General features: G+C 49.6%; 1 protein-coding gene across 1 annotated transcript in view; it reads right to left on the bottom strand.

Moving 5' to 3' along the window:
• ACO2 (aconitase 2) overlaps positions 1–18,013 on the bottom strand; it is a 352,074-nt gene that overhangs the window by 120,635 nt on the left and 213,426 nt on the right. The window contains exon 15 of the mRNA XM_078683141.1: positions 9,750–9,941. Coding sequence (XP_078539267.1) covers positions 9,750–9,941 — 192 coding nt within the window. The remainder of the gene's footprint in view (positions 1–9,749; positions 9,942–18,013) is intronic.

Genomic DNA, 18,013 nt, shown 5'->3' with positions numbered 1-18,013 from the left:
CTCTCCTGCTCCGGAACCACCTCTATCGCACCCTTTCTGAACAGTGCCAGGACTTCTTCCTGCAGAAGAAGCAGGTGGTCCTCCGAACAATAACCTTGGCAAGGAGGGTAATTGGGAGGGAACTCCTGGAAAGGAAGAGCATACCCATTTTCTACGAGATTGAGAACCCAAAAGATCTGATGTAACCGATTCCCAATCCCGTAGAAAATGAGTAAGCCGACCCCCTACCGGACCCGCATGATCCGGAATGGCGGATCTAGGGCTGCTTTGCTAATGTAGGTGGGGGGTGGGTATTATTGGAGGAAGTAGAGGAGGAAGAGGCTTGACGTCCACGACCCTTCTGTCTACCTCTATAAGACTTGTACAGAGGGTTCTGTTGTTGCTGTTGTTGCTGGCCTTGTCTGAAGAGACGAAAGGAGGATCTGCCAAAGCCTCTGAACTTCCTGGTGGCCGTGCCTTTCGTCTGTAAGCCCAAAGATCTAGCCTATCTTTGAATCTCTCCAAAGCCGTATCTGCTTTCTTCCCAAAGAGGCCAACCCTGTTATAAGGTAAATCCAAAAGAGTAGCCTGTACATCAGTGGAAAACTGAGGACTTCAGCCAAGCAGCTCTTCTGGTAGCCACTGAAGAACCCATTATTCTAGCCACAGAGTCAGCAGTGTCCATGCCACTCTGAATAACTTGGCGGGCTGCCGCCTGAGTGTCCAAAACAACTTTATTAAAGTTTTTTCTGTCTTCCTCCGGAAGCTTAGCCGACAATTGTTTGACCGATTCCATTAGGGCATGCACATATCTTCCAAGTAAACAAGTAGCATTTGTTGATTTTAAAGCCATGCTACCTGAGGAGAAAAACTTCTTAGCGGCTTGATCCCATTTTTTGGAGTCTCTATTCCAGGAACTTGGGGAAAAGAGCCTGCTGATCTATTCGCACAAGCAGCCTGTACCACCAGACTCTCCGGCGAAGGGTGAGATGACAAGAACTCAGGATCTCCAGGAGCTACCCTATAACGTCTCGCCACCGACCTAGACACAGCAGGTGCAGACAAAGGCTTTTTCCAAACTTCCAGAATTGGCTCGTTCAGAGCTTCAGTGAATGGTAGAGTTGGCTCAATGACTGAAGAAGGCGAATGTAAAACTTCTGTAAGGATATTAGATTTGAACTCAACTGTTGGTAAAGTTAAGTTCAACAACTCAGCAGCCTTTCTAATTACCATATGGTATGGTACTACATCCCTAGAGGGTGCATCTGAAACCACAGGTAATCCCCATTCCGGAGAAAGTTCAAGACTGCTTGCAGAATGAAGATCCTCAAAACAATACTCATGTTCTTGAAGTTCGCCTTCTTCCACTTCAGGTTCCTCATACTCTTTCTCCTCCCAGAGACGCTGGGCTCTACGCCTCGACCACTCCAAACGGATCGAAGTCGACAGATCTGGTAACGACTCCGATGGAGTCGGAGCCGGCGTCGAACGAGGAGCTGGAACAATAGGAGGCAGAGAAACAGGAACCGGCGTCGAGCCTCGATCCAAATTACGAGGTCGCTCTGGAGTCGGCGAAGCCGTGCACGGAGTCGATGACCTCGGCGGCGCCGAACCAATCCCAGAAGGATATGGAATCGGCATAAAAGGTAGAAAGGGAGCCGGTGCATAAGCCTGGGGGACACCAAGTTAAAAGACAAAGGACTCATAGGACCCGCAGGTGCTCCAGTGGGGTACATTGCCCTCACATATACTCCATACATAGCATTTAGGAAATGCGAAGGGTCCTGACCAGGACCAGGAAAGGAAGGGTAGGGTATGAACCCATTGATGGATTCGTAGGAGGTTGTACCGGATTCGGTTCCTCCTGATCCTTTTGACCTTCCAGGTCATCCTCCGGAGTCGGTGACTGAGGAACCTCCACGACCTCCTCATGCTCCGAAGACTGGACCGAAGCCGGATTCGGATCCAGTACCTGCTCCGGTGTATGTTCAAGATCGTATCGGAGTGGTACCACCAGCAGGAGACGGACACACAAAGTCCTTGTGATGTTTTCGAGAAGACTTCTTCTTGGAGTCCGATGACTCCGAATGATGGTGAGAACTATGCTGCTTCCTCTTACGTTTTCTCTTCGAGGAACCCGAAGCATGCCCAGAAGCTGACTTCGACGCAGACTCCGATCTGGCTCTCGACCTCGATCTCGACTTTGGTCATGACTTCGGTCTTGACTTCGGTCTCGATCTGGAGTGTCTTGATCTTGATCTTGACGATCTACCGGCTTCTTTACCTTTAATTTTGGCTAATAGAAGTTTAGCCTCTCGTTCACGTAGAGCCTTCGGATTCATTTTAGAACAGGATCGACAGCCCTTGACGTCATGATCCGACCCCAAACACCATAAGCAATCTTCGTGTGGATCGGTAATTGACATCATCCGGGCACACGAGCCACACTGTTTGAATCCCGCTTTCTTCGACGACATCCTAGACGAAGAACAGAAACCGTAACAGACAAAAAGTAACAAAGTCTCTATCTGTAACTACAGAAGATCTCAGAAACCGTTAGCGTTGACGACGCGGAAAAATGAATATGCTACTTACCAGTATGCATCTGTTCTTGGCATGTAGGGCTGCTGACATTCATATCTATAGCATAGATCGCCGCCTAGTGTTGGGTCCGGATGATTGCACATTGTTGTCCTGGAAGAGTCTTCGAAGTATCACGAGATAGGTGGCTCCTCCCCTGGACTACAGTGCGCATGGGCATCGACTCCATCCTCAGATTGTTTTTAGCCATTGTGGCAAAGATGGATTGTAATAGTGTAAACGATGGCCATGCCTAAGAGTAAATGCAAGAAAGTCTGCAGCCGCTACAGGCGCCGGGGAGGAGGGTGGGCGATATGAATGTCAGCAGCCCTACATGCCAAGAACAGATGCATACTGGTAAGTAGCATATTCAGTTCGAGGCATGTGGGCTGCTGAATTCATATCTATAGCATAGAATACATAGCAGTCCCTGCATTAACGGCGGCCGCCTGTGCCAGCTGCAGGAGTCTGAAATAGTGTCTTAAGAACAGCCTGCCCTACAGCTGCCTGCTGCTTGGAGTGCACATCTACACAGTAATGCTTAGTAAATGTATGTGGTGTAGACAATGTGGCTGCTCTACAAATATCTTCTAAAGGGATATTACCAAGGAAAGCCATGGAGGCCCCCAACTTGCGGGTGGAGTGGGCTCTGGGAGGGACCGTTAAAGTGCGCTTAGCCTTGTGATAGCAAATCTGAATACACTTAACGATCCACCTGGCTATACCTGCTTTGGAAATAGGGTTGCCCTTGTGCTGGGCTGAGAAGGCAACAAAGAGCTGTTGTGTTTTCCGAAAGTCCTTGGTCCTATCGATGTAGTACATCAACGCTCTCTTGACATCAAGAGTGTGGAGCATTCTTTCTGCCACTGTCTCAGGGTTCTGAAAGAATGCGGGCAGTTCGATGGTCTGATTGACATGAAACTGCGAAACCACCTTAGGAAGGAATTTAGGGTTAGTGCGCAGCACCACCCTGTTGGAATGAATTTGAATAAATGGCTCTTGTACAGTGAGCGCCTGTAGCTCACTAACACGGCGTAGAGAAGTAACGGCAATGAGGAAAGCCACTTTCCATGTTAAGAACTGAATCTCACAGGAATGGAGAGGCTCAAAAGGTGGGCCCATCAACCTGGTGAGGACCACGTTGAGGTTCCACACAGGAGCTGGCGGGGTCCTGGGAGGGATGACCCGCTTCAGCCCTTCTAGGAAGGCTTTAATGGCAGGCACCCTGAAAACAGAGAGATGCTGCCTGTTTTGGAGATAAGCCGCTATAGCGGATAAGTGTATCCGAATGGAAGCATATGCCAGATTGCATTTGTAAAGATGTAACAAATAGCAGATGATATTAGGAATGGATGGATCTAGCGGGTTGATGTTGTGTTCAGTAAAGTAAATGACAAACCGCTTCCATTTAGCTGCATAGCAAGCTCTGGTAGTGGGCTTTCTTGCCTCCCGGATGATGTCCATGCATTCAGGAGGCAAATCAAGGTAGCCAAATTCTAAGACCTCAGGAGCCAGATCGCCAGATTGAGCTGTTGCGGATCTGGGTGCTGAATGTCGCCATGGTTCTGCGTCAAGAGCCTGGGTGTGAGTTGCAGCCATTGATGTGGTACCACGGAGAGTTCTAGAAACGTGGTGTACCATGGCTGGCGTGCCCACGTTGGAGCAACCAGGATGAGTGTCATCGAGTGCTGCTTTAGCTTTCGTGCCACCAGCGGTATGAGAGGTGCTGGGGGAAAAGCGTACGCAAATCTGCCTGACCAGTTCATCCATATCGCATTGCCCTGCGACTGTGGGTGAGGGAACCTGGCGGCAAAGCTTTGGCATTTTGCGTTTTCCCTCGTGGCAAACAGGTCTATCTCTGGATGACCCCACTGCTGGAAGTACGGGCGGAGTACTGATGGATGTATCTCCCACTCGTGCATCTGGTGGCTGTACCTGCTGAGCAGATCCGCCATCTGATTGTCCTTGCCCGGGAGGTGTTCCGCCATGAGGAAGATGTTCCTCTGAATGGCCCACTTCCACATGCTCTGAGCCAGATGAGACAACTGTGGAGAGTGTGTACCTGCCCGCTTCTGGATGTAGTACATGGCCGTCATGTTGTCCGTCCGGATCAACACGACTTTGTTGCACAGATTTACTTTGAAGGACTTGAGTGCCATGAAGATTCCCATCAGTTCTAGGTAGTTGATGTGCATCTTCTTTTGCTGCGTCGTCCATAGTCCCTGCACCGTGTAATGGAGCACATGAGCTCCCCATCCCTGGAGAGATGCGTCCGTCGTCAGGATAATCTGTGGCACAGGCTCTTGGAACGGTCGGCCCTTGCAAAGGTTGTGTGGAGTCCACCAATGCAGAGACTTGTATGCCCGACCGGTCAACAACACTAGGTCGTTCAACTGTCCTTGAGCCTGAGTCCACTGATGGGCCAAGCATTCTTGGAGCGGACGCATATGCAGCCTCGCATGCAGGACTATGAAGATGCAGGAGGCCATCATGCCTATCAACTGCATGAACACTCTCGCTGGGAGTGAGTGTTGCGGCCTGAACTTCTGGATCAGCGACTGGATGTGGTTGATCCTCACTGAATTCGGCTGAGCCGTGGCTGCCAGAGTATCTATAGTCGCGCCCAGATACTGCCGCACATGGGCTGGCTGAAGGTGCGACTTTGGATAGTTTAGTGAAAAACCCAGACCGTGAAGAAGGTGAATGGTGTGGGACATATCGCGGCGCACTGCTGGGCTGACTTTGCCTGGACCAGCCAGTCGTCCAGATAAGGATAGACATGGACGTTTTGTCTCCTGAGGTGCGCCGCCACAGTCGCCAGACATTTTGTGAACACTCTGGGGGCTGTGGTCACCCCGAAAGGAAGGACCTTGAATTGGTAATGCCGATTATGAATGGTGAACCTGAGGTATTTCCTGTGGGATGGATGGAGTGGGATGTGAAAGTAAGCATCCTTGAGATCCAAGGTTGCGAGGAAGTCTCCCCGATTGAGCAATGGAAGAACCTGCTGCAGTGTTAGCATGTGGAAGTGTTCTGAGAGAATGTACTGGTTTAGGGGCCTCAGATCCAGAATAGGTCTGAGGGACCCGTCCTTCTTTGGGATTAAGAAGTACAGGGAATATACCCCTGTGCCTTCTTCCTCCACTGGCACTAGCTCGATTGCGCCTTTTTGCAGCATGACCAGAACCTCCTGCTGCAATAAGTGCAAACGCTCTGTAGACATAGGACGGTGTTTTGGTGGTATATTGGGTGGAGTGGATGTGAGCGCAAAACAATACCCGAACTGGATACGTTTCCTGACCCACCTGTCTGTGGTGATGGAGTTCCAGACTGGCAGGAACTGCTGGAGTCTCCCCCCGACAGGTGTTGGATGGTCGGGGGGCAGTGACTGAGAGTCACTGTTTGTTGGCGGCGGAGGAACGGGAGTTGTTGTTGCCCCTGCCTCTGGCGCTGTTGCCCCGGTAACCTCCTCTACTCTGCTTGGTGTACGAGGATTGCGCCCCACCTTTATGAAATCGTGTTTGCTGGGACATTTGGCCTCTGGTAGCACCCCTATTGCCTGAGCGACGAAAAGTGCTCCCCCGAAACTGCTGGGACTGGAGCGCCCCCATGGACTTGGCAGTTTCGGTATCTTTCTTTATTTTATCGAGGGTGATATCCACCTCAGGACCGAATAATCTGTCCGGGTTTACCGGCTGGTTAAGGATGGTAGTCTGTATTTCCGGCTTAAACCCGGAGATCCTAAGCCATGCCTGACGTCTGAGCATCACACTGGTGTTAATCGCCCTAGCAGCAGTGTCCGCAACATCTAGTGCACATTTGATGGAAGCGTTGGAGATGAGCTTCCCTTCTTGGATAAGCATCTCCCCTGCCTCCTTATATTGGTCTGGAAGATGCTGCAACAGGGTCTCGAGTGTGTCGTAGTGTGCCCTGTCGTATCTAGCCAAGAGCGCCTGCGTGTTAGAGATACGCCAGATATTGGCCGCCTGAGCTGCTACTCTCTTTCCTGAGGCCTCCAGCACTTTGGATTCTTTGTCCGGGGGAGGAGCTTCACCGGTGGTCTGCGAATTCGCCCTTTTGCGGGCATTAGAAACTACCAAAGAGTCCAATGGCAACTGGCCCTTGATGTAGGTAGGATCGCCAGGTGCCGGTCTGTACTTTTTCTCGATTCTAGGGTGGACTACCCTTGACCGTGTGGGTTCCTTAAAAATGTCCGCAGCATGCTTAAGGACCCCCTTCAGCATAGGAAGAGTCTTGACAGTCTTTTCAGCAGTGGAGAAAGTGTCAAAGAGGAAGTCCACTTCCACTGGGTCAGCATGCAGGTCCACGTCGTGGTTTTTGGCTGCCCTTTCAATTAAGGCATTAAATGCCGCAAAATCCTCAGTGGGGGAAGTCTTAACGTTGTACACCTGAGGGTCATGGACGGTGTGCTGATCCCCTCGGTCACCGGCCCCTATCCATGAGTCCTGTTCATCAGGCTCTGTGTTGTCAGGAAAATTGTATTCCTCATCCTGCTCCCCTGCATCCTCTCCATCAGAGTAAGTGGGTGAGGGTGTTGCAATCCTTGGAGTCTGAGGGACTATTGGTTCGACCAAGACCGGTGATTCTGGAGCAGGCCTTTTGCGCTTTAGAGGGATTGTATATGACTCCAAAGGCTGCGATGCCGTGATTTTCCTTTTATAAAGCGTAAGCTTCCCGGTGTCGACATCGATGAAATGCTCCGACTGCTCTTCTAGCAAGGGTGGCCGATGCTGCAAACTCCCAGCCGGGTGAGTTGGTTTCGACACCACAGAGTCCTTTGGGCACCGAGCGTGGAGCGAAGGCCTTCGGCGCCACCTTCGGCGCCAACGTGAAGAGGATCGGCGTCGAAGTCTTTGGCGTTGGGACAGCCTGCTTCGGGGTGGAAGGCGTCTTCGGATCCGACGCTGAAGCCTTGTCTTTAATGCGCTTGAGGGAGTCCGAGACCTGCTTCGTAAAGGAAGCGGACGGTTTCGTCGACCCGACAGCCGACCTCGGTCCACCCCCAGGGGAAGACCTGAGCGTCGATGACTTCAGCTGCTCCGATCGAGGCGTAGGAGCATCCTCCTTAGGGGCGCTACGATTCTTGTCTTTGGCCGCGGACGGCGACGGTTTTGGATCGGCGGCCTTGACCACCGGCGTCGGGGTTCCAGTCTTCGGCTCGACACCCTTGCCTGAGGTAGGTTCGACGGCCTTTTTGGACTTCGGCTCAACGGACTTTCTTGACTCCGAGTCGACGGCCTTCTTGTGCTTCGGCTCGACGACCTTGACCCCTTTCGGCAACTTGACCGGGTCGACAGCTTTTTTCGGCGTCGACCGCTTTGACACCTCGGAAGAGGATGGCGTCGATGGGGGAGCAGACGTCTTCGGTTTAGACGGCGCCTCGGCCATCTTTGTTGTCGTCGACACCGATGGTTTCAGTTTCGGTTTCGTTTTCGACAATGGCGGCTCCGCCGAAGTGTCCGTAGCCGGGCCAGAAGGCGGGGCCGTGGAAGCTGGTATAAGGTCTTGGGTAAGGCCGAGTGGCGATCCCTCGACCTGAGCCTTTGTAATTGTTCGAACGGGGCATAGCTCTTCCTCTGAGCTATCTTCCATGGCCCCATAGGCCTCATTGTCGTCTCCTACCTCGTCGACGACTTCTTCAACATCGAGGCCTTCGACATCCGCGTCGTAGTCGCATTCGATGTCCACCGTTGGAGGTGAAATCTGCATTCGAACCTCATGTTCGCCTGCTTCGTCGTCGTCGATGTCCACCGGTGCCGGGGCCGACTGCCGGGCCGCCATGCGCGCCGAAGCGTCTTCGTTGAGCGAAACATCGAACAAGCCATACAGCTGGCTTCATCGTGCTCCGGCGACAGGCACTTGTTGCACACCGGATGGACGTCGATGTGTGGGTACTTCGATCCACACACGGGACACTTCTTGAACGGGCTACGTTCCATGTCGCGCCGTCGAGGGTCTTGCTGCGTCGACTCGGCCTCGATCACCGAAGAGTCACTCGACTCCCTGGATAACCAACTCGGAACTGAGTTGGAATCGAACCGGGGCACCGAACGCAAACAATACCGACGAATAGAAAAAGGCCTTGAAAAAGTTTAAGTTGATTCCGAACTGGAGATAACGAAATTACATCCGAACCCAATGGCGAAAAAAAACAATCTGAGGATGGAGTCGATGCCCATGCGCACTGTAGTACAGGGGAGGAGCCACCTATCTCGTGATACTTCGAAGACTCTTCCAGGACAACAATGTGCAATCATCCGGGCCCAACACTAGGCGGCGATCTATGCTATAGATATGAATTCAGCAGCCCACATGCCTCGAACAGGGAACTGATGTCATCACGCCGACGTAGGCCTAATAAGGAGTCGATGACGTTAGACGGAGTCGCGCACGAAGCCGCGTTCCTATGACTTCTTCTACGCCGGCATGCTACAAAGAAAAAATTCCGAACGTTGCTGCCACAAGGGGGATATTCACAAGGTGAGGAATCCACAAGGCAGATGTATCGATCAGAAGCCTCAGCTATTAGGCAACACTTTATGGACAGAATGTCAATTACCACAAAATAAACATACCAAATGTCTTGCTGATCATGGCTTCATAAACTTGCAGTAGTGAGATTTGTGCACAAATGAAGTTGCTTTCTCATTCCTTAGTACACTTTATGCATGTCAGGTCCCATCTAACACTTGTAATGAGCTGTGTCTTATGAAGCCTGATCTCCCTTGTATTAAGCAGCACCTTGGACATAGCTGCTCTCACCTTCTTGCAAGGGACTGTGTGATGATTGGGTCCATCCTCAGCATGTTGTAGTAGGACGTATGCATGTTAAAACCTTTTGTTTTGAGCGAAGCCTGGGACAGAACGGTCATGTTGTGCATGCTACAGATGCAGCTGGGGCTTACTCTCACCTTGTGGGTGATGTGTGCATGTTGGTCACAATCTATACTTGTTATAGCAGCTATGCTCGGACCAGTTACCTAGTCATAGTTTACTTGTGCTTGCAGAGCCCCGACCTTTCCACTGCAGTGGCAGAAATTGGACAAATATCCTTAGACTGTCGTAGATGTGGTGGCAAGCTGGGCCCATGAGTGGAATGTACATTTTGGAACACAGTATACATAACAAGTTGTAGGGAAACACTTGTGCATCCTATAGTCCATTCTCACCTTGTAGTAGCGGGCGGTGTCTGGAACGGCTCCATACTCCTGCGTTAGAGCGTTCTTTACTGAGTTGGCCTTATTGTTCTCAATGTTGATGGCTCCGATCAGCAGATTGTTCGAAATATTGTCCAGATGACCACGGAACTTTAGCCAAGGTCCAGCCGCAGAGATGTGATCTGTGGTGCACTTCCCCTTTACCTGAATCAGCACACATCAATAGGCTGTTACACAAAGTAATTCAGCTCCTCTAGCATAACAGGCACTACCTTCAGGCAGCCCAAGAAGCTAAAACAGTAAACAGTACAACAAGCTTCACCCCATTACAGGCTACATGCCCTAACTCCCCAAGCCCAGGCACCAACATCCATCAAAGTCTCTAGCAGTAGAACATCTACAAATGCATCAATTGTTCTAAAAACAAAGGAAGGCCTACTCCCTTCATTCGCAGGTCTGCCTAACATTGGATGTTTTCTTCATTTCAGGCCTTGCCCCTTATCTTCCCACGTTTTCCTGTCTTGCAGAGCAGCACTACATGAATTCTAATCCCAGCAATTTGTCCTTCAAGCATTTCTCCTTTCAATTAGTCTTCTTAGTAGACTAAGAAGCTAGACACTCACCTGTTTCCCCATACGCTTTTCACATTCTCCCTTTTTCCCTTTGTGCCACTTGGCATCATCTTTCCTTCCCAATGTCTTATCAGCTCATGATAAGATCCAACATCCTTGCCCCTTGACTCCCTATGTCACGGAGGTTATTGCTGTACCATCGTTCATCACTCCCTGCTCCCATCTATATGTGCTTTTAGTGAATTTCTGCAAATAATTTTTAACTCTCTATGTCGCTCAACAGTTTCCAATTAAAAAGTTACTTACCTTCGGTAACTATTCTTCTGGTGGGTACCTACAGATTCCTAATCTCTTGAATATCCCAGGCAACAGACTAGGTCTGGAAACTTCTGACATAGCTTTCACGCGACGGTAGAGGACACTGGCTCTATGTCAACATCAGAAGTGGAATCATGGTGATGTTACTGTTGCCACATGGTGCACGGAATAAGTTCCCCATAAGTGTTTATCCGTACCACTACAGGTAGAAACTTGGAAAAACACCAAGAATTATAGCAGTGCAGTGATCGATTTTGGATCCTTATCAATAGGGCCTATGACGATCCTTAAGAACAGGGAACAGGGCATGACCGTTGAGGAATCTGAAGGTAGATAAGGTATCCAACAAGACAGCTACATACCAAAGGTAAGTTTCTTCTGATGGCTACTTCTACATGCTGATTACTGACCTCTTGAACAGCTTTGCAACCAGTGTACCTACCCGGTGGAGGATTTGAAGAAATTGTCAGATGAGGAAATTCTGGAGGATTGAGTGTGCAAAATAGCCATCCCTCCGGGTGAATCCAAACAGCAGTGTTTAGTGAAGGTAGCATGTGTTGCCAATTTGCAAATATTAGCCACAGGGACACACCTCGTTAAAGCTGCAGTATAATACTTCTTTGCAAGGGCATAGCACATCTTGACACAACAAAATCTAAGAAGACAGAGTCCTCTTCTGGACTGCCTTCCCTTCTGGATGCCAATGTACACTAGGAAAATCTGGTCAGACCGGATCTCCTTGGGGGAGTCAATATAAGAACAAATGACATGTTTGGGGTCCAGTCAGTGCAACCACTTCTCTTTGGTTGGATGGGTAGTCAGTTAAGTGGTAAGAGTGACAGATTACATCAGATCAAAGAGGTCACCACATTGTGGAAGAAAGCTGCTTTAGTTCTAAGGACAATTTTAAAGCATGAGAACAGAGGCCAGAAGCTCATTGTGTGCTGCTCACTGACATGCCTTGCTAAAGTAATGGCAAAACGTAAAACAGTCGAGTAAATTAATGCAACGGACTACTGTGGAGGTACAAAAAGGGACCAGCCATCAAAAAAGAGAACATCATTCAGGTCCCACTGGGGCATGACAAAAGTAGTTGGAGGAACAGCCGCTTTGGGAACCAATCTTCATAGGTGACCTAGAGGGATGGATGATCCAGGGAGAAAGCTTAGAAATGCTGACCAGGCTCTAATATACTCCTTGATGGTGCCCACCACTGTAAAGTGCCTCTTTGGACATGGTTGCCCCCACTTTTTGCAGGGAAAAAGATGTAATTTTGACTGGAAGTGCACAGGATCCCTGCCAGCCACGTAACCGGTGCCAGAAGCTCTATCCCTAAACTGTACCTTTTGTTGTCCAATTGGAACAACTTCAGTACCCCTTTCAAGTCCCTAGCATATGGTATACCTGGTACCTAGGGCATTGCCACTGAAGAAGGACCCCAAGGGTAGCAGTATGAATTGTGCCACAGTATGGTCAGCTCACCAAGTCCATGCATGCAGCCATTGCAGACTGCGTGCCTTGGTGCAGACAAAACCTAACAGTCTACATGGCACACATCCCCGTGTGCCATGCTCACAGACACAGCATGAGATATATGTAAGCCACCCCTCGAGCAGGCTTTATAATCCTAAGGCAGGGTGCACTGCAATATCCTTGTCGGTTCTTGGATATTGTAAGTGAACAGGGAAGCCATGAGTACATGTGCTGGACACTTGTGACTAGTTCCCCAGTTTCATGATGGTTTCACTGATCAGCTTTTTGTCAATTAAGGTTCCATGAGAACGGGCTTTCCTGCTGCCAAGCGATCCATCTCCAGATGGATCGTCTCCTGTATCAAATTGGCTTATCAGCTAGCGGGCAAACCCTTATTGTTGACACCTAAGGCACACTCTACTAGGGGGAAAGGGGCCACAGTGGCTTTCCTACATGATGTCCCTATGTCAGAGATTTGCAAGGCTGCAACCTGGAGATCAGTTCATACCTTTACAAGGCATTACTGTTTAGAATCTGATTCCAGGATCGATACTCAAGTAGGGCAGGCCTCTTTGAGGAATCTATTTGGGTAGCCTGCGGCCTGTTCAAGCTTAGTTTTGTCTAAGCTTACCAATGATATACTGTTTTCATTGTTCCTTTGCCCGCAGGGAGATGAGGTGAGGCTCGCTATTCTAATGCTTATGACTATTGATGAGGATCCCCTGGAAGAGAAGGATTAGTTACTTCCCTGTAATCCTAGTTCTCTTCCAGGGGTATCCTCATCAAAGTCATAAGCAACCCTCCCGCCTCCCCGAGCAAAGGACTACTTTAACTTGGAGATATTGTTAACCTGATTGTTTCATGTTTTTTTTTATAGTCGCTGCAAAGAACTGACCTGTCACCCCTGAGGCATGATGGGAAGCTGGGGGTCATGGGTGTCTTAAAGGCACGGTGTCAGTTTATTGCATTCAGCTGCAAGTTAGCTGTTCAGTCTTTTTAGACTGGGAATTTGCAATGCAGCCTGGGAGCTTCCTATGCTTTCAGTGTTTTATAAGAATTTCTACTGCTTTCTGAGCATTAAAACAGTTCTAAAACAAACTTTATGGTTGTTTCTCATGTTTTCTAATGCATGTTTCTTCATGTACAGTGGAAATTCTTTACAGCATGATTCAGCTCTGATGTTTAGTAGGCTGCTATTGCTTATTTTTACATATACATATATATATATATATATATATATATATACATATACATATATACATATATATATATATATATATATATATATATATATATATATATAACTTGACAAAGCCCTACGGCGAAACGCGTCGTTGCTGTTTGTTCCGCCGTAATAAACTGGTTGGAACAACCCCCTGCGAGTGCTGCTTTCCTTGTTGGTTTCATTTTCCAGGATTGTGTTTGGACATATATATATATATATATATATATATATATATATATATATATATGTAATAATCTTTCTGTAATAATCTTTCTTCACCATTTTTCTTTCTCTATTTTTTATGAAGGGCACTGAGCCCATTATAACAACCAATGGAATTTGGGACTATCTAAAGGAGGCGAATTATGGCACTTAGCCTGAAAATGGACAAGTACATTAGTGGTATTATATATTCAACTTTTGATAAATAATGCACCATGTATCGGTTTAACCAATATTGAGGTTAGAAGAAAAATTTTCCATATATAACCGACTTTCTCACAAACTCCTCCTATGACTTTCCTACTTTCCTTTTACACTTTTGAGAGAAAGTACAATCACTAGAATGATAATATGAATTCTTTTGCAATGTATAAAACGTTTAATTTGTGTTATATTGTTTGGATAAACTACATCTCCCAAGATGCTTCATTATGAGCTGATTGGGAGAATCTGTATAAATAATGAAAAGAGAAAATGGACCAGTGGCAAACACTGTGATCAAGACCTGCGGTCGAAACGCGTAGGTGGATGGGGCTCCTTGAGTCTCTTGAATAAAACCCTTATAAGAAGCAATTGGACGTGTGCAGACAATAATCATTGCTTGGTGAAAGATTTTTTGTGGGGATACGTTCATCCCTGCTGTCTGGCACCGACCGTCAAAAAGCGTGCGCCTTCTAAAGAACGTATTGGTGGAAATATATATATATATATATATATATATATATATATATATATATATATATATATATATATATATATATATATATATATATATATATATATATATAGTTATATATAGGCACATATAATATAGTGTTTCCGGGGTCCCGCGCATGGGCGGGAATATTCTAATGCTTATGACTTTGATGAGGATCCCCTGGAAGAGAACTGGCTTCTCCCCTGATCACAGGTGAGTACTTTGGAATTTGGCTGATTTTATGTGAATATTTTCAGATTTCAAAACTTCACATTTAGAACATTTTCGAGTCAAAATGAGTCAATGTTATCCAATGGCAGGTAAGTAAATTACCGGTTTCCAGGTGAGTACTTGGTGGGTGTAGTTAAAGTTCTGGGCATAGACTCACTGGTCCCCCAGGGTCAGGTAATTACAGTTAGTTCACTCCCAGCGGCACAGGGGCGGCCGGGTGCAGAGGTATGTAGGCCCAATGATATCCAGTGAGGGAAGGGGGCCTTCGGTTGGTGGCTGCTGGCTAGCAGGCCACGCGGCTGTGGGAGCGGGCTCCTGGTCACTTGCTCAGGCTCGGGAACGGAGACTATCCAGGGGCGACCAGCACTTCGAGAGGTAAGTTGGGATCTTGAAGCACAGGTAGGTACCCCAAAGGGAGGCACAGGGGGCTGTAGGGCGCCGGGGTGTCTTTGGGTGTTGGAAAAGCTTATCCTCGGCTGGTCGCGGTGGGGGTGGCCCCTGGTTCTGAGTCTGCAGGCGTCGGCTGGTTCGTCGAGGAGGGTCTCTGGGCACTGGAATTCGGGTCCCAGTTGCCGGGAGGACGTCCTCGTGGTCTTGGTTCGGTTGGGCCCGGCCCGGGCTCGGGGGGTGCAGAGTGGGCTGGTCTGGAGCTTCCCTGGTTGGCACCAGGTGGGTTGTTGTGGCAGAGCCTCTGCTGATGGGAGTCCCAGTCTTCAAGAGGGTCAAGGCAGGCAGGTGCTCCGGGTGTCCCAAGGTTGCTGTCCGCAGGAGTCGCCGGGATTAAGCAGGAACAGGTTCCAGGATTGACAGGCAGGTAGGGCTGGGGCCAAGTCAGTTGTTTTCATCCTGTTGTCAGCAGCTGCACGGCGGGTCTTCTTCTTGATCTTCTTTTCGTATCGGGATCTGAGGCAGGAAGGTTCAGGGAGCCCCTAAATACTGAATTCAGGGGCGTTACAGGTAGGGCAAGGACAGGGACCAATGGGTCCCTGCCCTGGGGTGGGTACATCCCCTAGCCTGCTCCTCTCCTGTGGGAGGGGGGCAGGAGCCTAGCTGTGATAGGGCAGGGCTCCCCATCTTCAAGATGGCTGGAGCCCGGGGTCGTGCTTCACCTCGTCTCCCCCACCTGAGGGGTGGGGTTGGCACAGGCTGGCACATCCCCTTCCTGACGTAGTTTTTACCGCCAGTCTTCCTGCCAGAGTTGGGGGCAGGACTGGTGGGGGCTGGTTGCTGGGTACAGCAAATGGTCTGGAGAAGCTCACAGAGGGGGCATGCCTTTGAAGTTTCCCTTGCCCATCCTGGGGGAGGAGACCTAGCCCCTCGCCCAGGATGTGCATTGTTGCAGGCCCAGGAGAGCGGGGGCTCTCCTACCCAGGGGTCCAGCAACATGTCTGTTGTGTGACAGCCTCTGCAGCCAGACGTGGATTGTAGGTTAGGGTTTCAGAGGGCATCTCTAAGATGCCCTCTGGTGCATTTTACATTAAATCCCACACTGGCATCAGTGCGGGTTTAATGTGCTGAGAAGTTTGATACCAAACTTGTCAGTCTTCAGTGGAGCCATTATTGTGCTGTGGAGTTCGTAATGCCAACCTCCCAGCACCACATACTCTTAATGGCATCACTGCCCTTACAGTGCCCAGGAATGGCCCTGGGTACTGTAGGGGCACAGGGCTCATGCACCTGTGCCCACATCTCTGGCATAGGGCACCCAGCTAGAGGGGTTGGCAGGAGCCCAGGGCACACTCAGTCAAAGCACATCAGCAATTCAGAAAAAAGTGGGGCATACCAAGGCAAGAAAGATGGCACTCTCTCACAATCAAGGAACACGAAGACCCGCTGTGCAACAGCTAAAAAGAGGAAGACACCAACTGATTTGGCCCCAGCCCTACCGGCCTGTCGACCCTCGAACCTGCTCCTGCTAATCCCCGGCGTTTCCAGTGGTCAACAACCTCAAAAACCTGGATTGCCTTGTCACTCTGACTACCTGGGTCTCCCACGAGCAGTGGTACTGCTCAAAGCAAGTAACAGGCCCTGGCATCAGCCCAAGAACCGCGAACCGTGCACACTCTGCACCCGCCAAGCCTGGCCTCTGCCGGAGTGAATCAAGACCCCGAGGACGACCCCCCGGCGATTCTTACCTGGAATCCAGTGCCCAAGGACCCTCCTCGACGGCCCTGACGACGCCTGCAGCCTCAGGAAAAAGGACCCCTCCGACCGCGACCAGCAGGGGGTAAGATTTCCCGACCTCAAAAGACACCCCTGCACCAGGCGCCCCACAGCCCCCTGTGCCCAACTCCTGGGTGCCTACCTATCCTCCAAGATCCCAACTTACCCCTCGAAGTGTTTGTCGCTCCAGAAGATCCACCGTCCCCGAGCCTGCAGCCTTTGTTCCCTTTTCAATATCCTCATTGAAGAACATTGAGCTCCCGACGGCTCAAAAGCACTCTTCACCCCGCCGCCTGAGTGCCCCTAGGAATGCAACCTTTGTCCCATCCTACTTCCCCCTTTGCCCTGAGCAAGTGACCAGGAGCCCAGCTCCCACAGCTAGCCAGCAGCCACCAACCAAAGGCCCCCTGCCTCTCATTGGATAACATTGGGCCTAACTACCTCTGCACACGGCCGCCCCTGTGCCGCTGAGGGTGTACCAACTGTACTTACCTGACCCTGGGGGACCCCTGAGTCTATGCCCAGAACCACAACTTCACCAGTCGAGCACTCCCCAGGAAACCGGTAACTCACTTACCTGCCATTGAATAACATTGACTGGTTTGACTCGAAAAATCTTTTAAGTGTCTACTTTTGAAAACGTAAAATATTCATATAAAATCATCCGAATTCCAAATTCCGAAATACTCACCTGTGATCAGGAGAGGAGCCAGTACTGTACCGCAGTACTGAACCGCAAAAGTAATCCCTAGCGGGTTTACTAGTAACTTATTTTCTTCATAGGAATCCATTGTCTGCTTTTCTATGAAATTTTGTGATGTATTTCCTATGGGTACTGTATCGATCCCCCTATTCCTGACCCGTGTCTGGTTAATAAGTAACTAGCAGCCATCTAACGGCGCAAAAACCCGTTATCTGATTAAGCCACACCACGGCACAGAAGCGCGTTATCTGATTAAGTCATAACGCATGCCATCTAATTAGGCAAGCGATATTCCTCCAGCCCCCTGATAGGCATACGGAGTTCTCAAAACAAATCAAACCTACAGCGACCTGGGAAATCCCCGCAGACATTGTTTTGATTTCACCGAGAACTTCAGTAAAGAATGTGCTAACGATCAGTTTGTATGACATGCTTATTGACGTATTTATGTCCATCCTTACGTCAATCTCGGCACCTTTCAGGTATAAATATTACCGACATTGCCTTAAGCAAACACACGCGGTGGTGACGAGATTGGAGCAGCGAGACTTGCCGAGGAGCCCAGCTGAGAGCGAAGCCCACAGACGCTGCCCCTCCTTCCTGACGCGCTGAGAGAGAGACGCTGCTTTTCTCCTGCCGAGAAATCCAGCTCCGGCGCTTCCAAGCCGCCCT

Source organism: Lissotriton helveticus, chromosome 1_1 (genome assembly GCF_964261635.1).
Source record: "Lissotriton helveticus chromosome 1_1, aLisHel1.1, whole genome shotgun sequence".
In the NCBI taxonomy this organism is placed as follows: Eukaryota; Metazoa; Chordata; class Amphibia; order Caudata; family Salamandridae; genus Lissotriton; species Lissotriton helveticus.
Note: the sequence above shows the minus strand (reverse complement) of the source record. Positions and strands in the feature narration are given on the sequence as shown.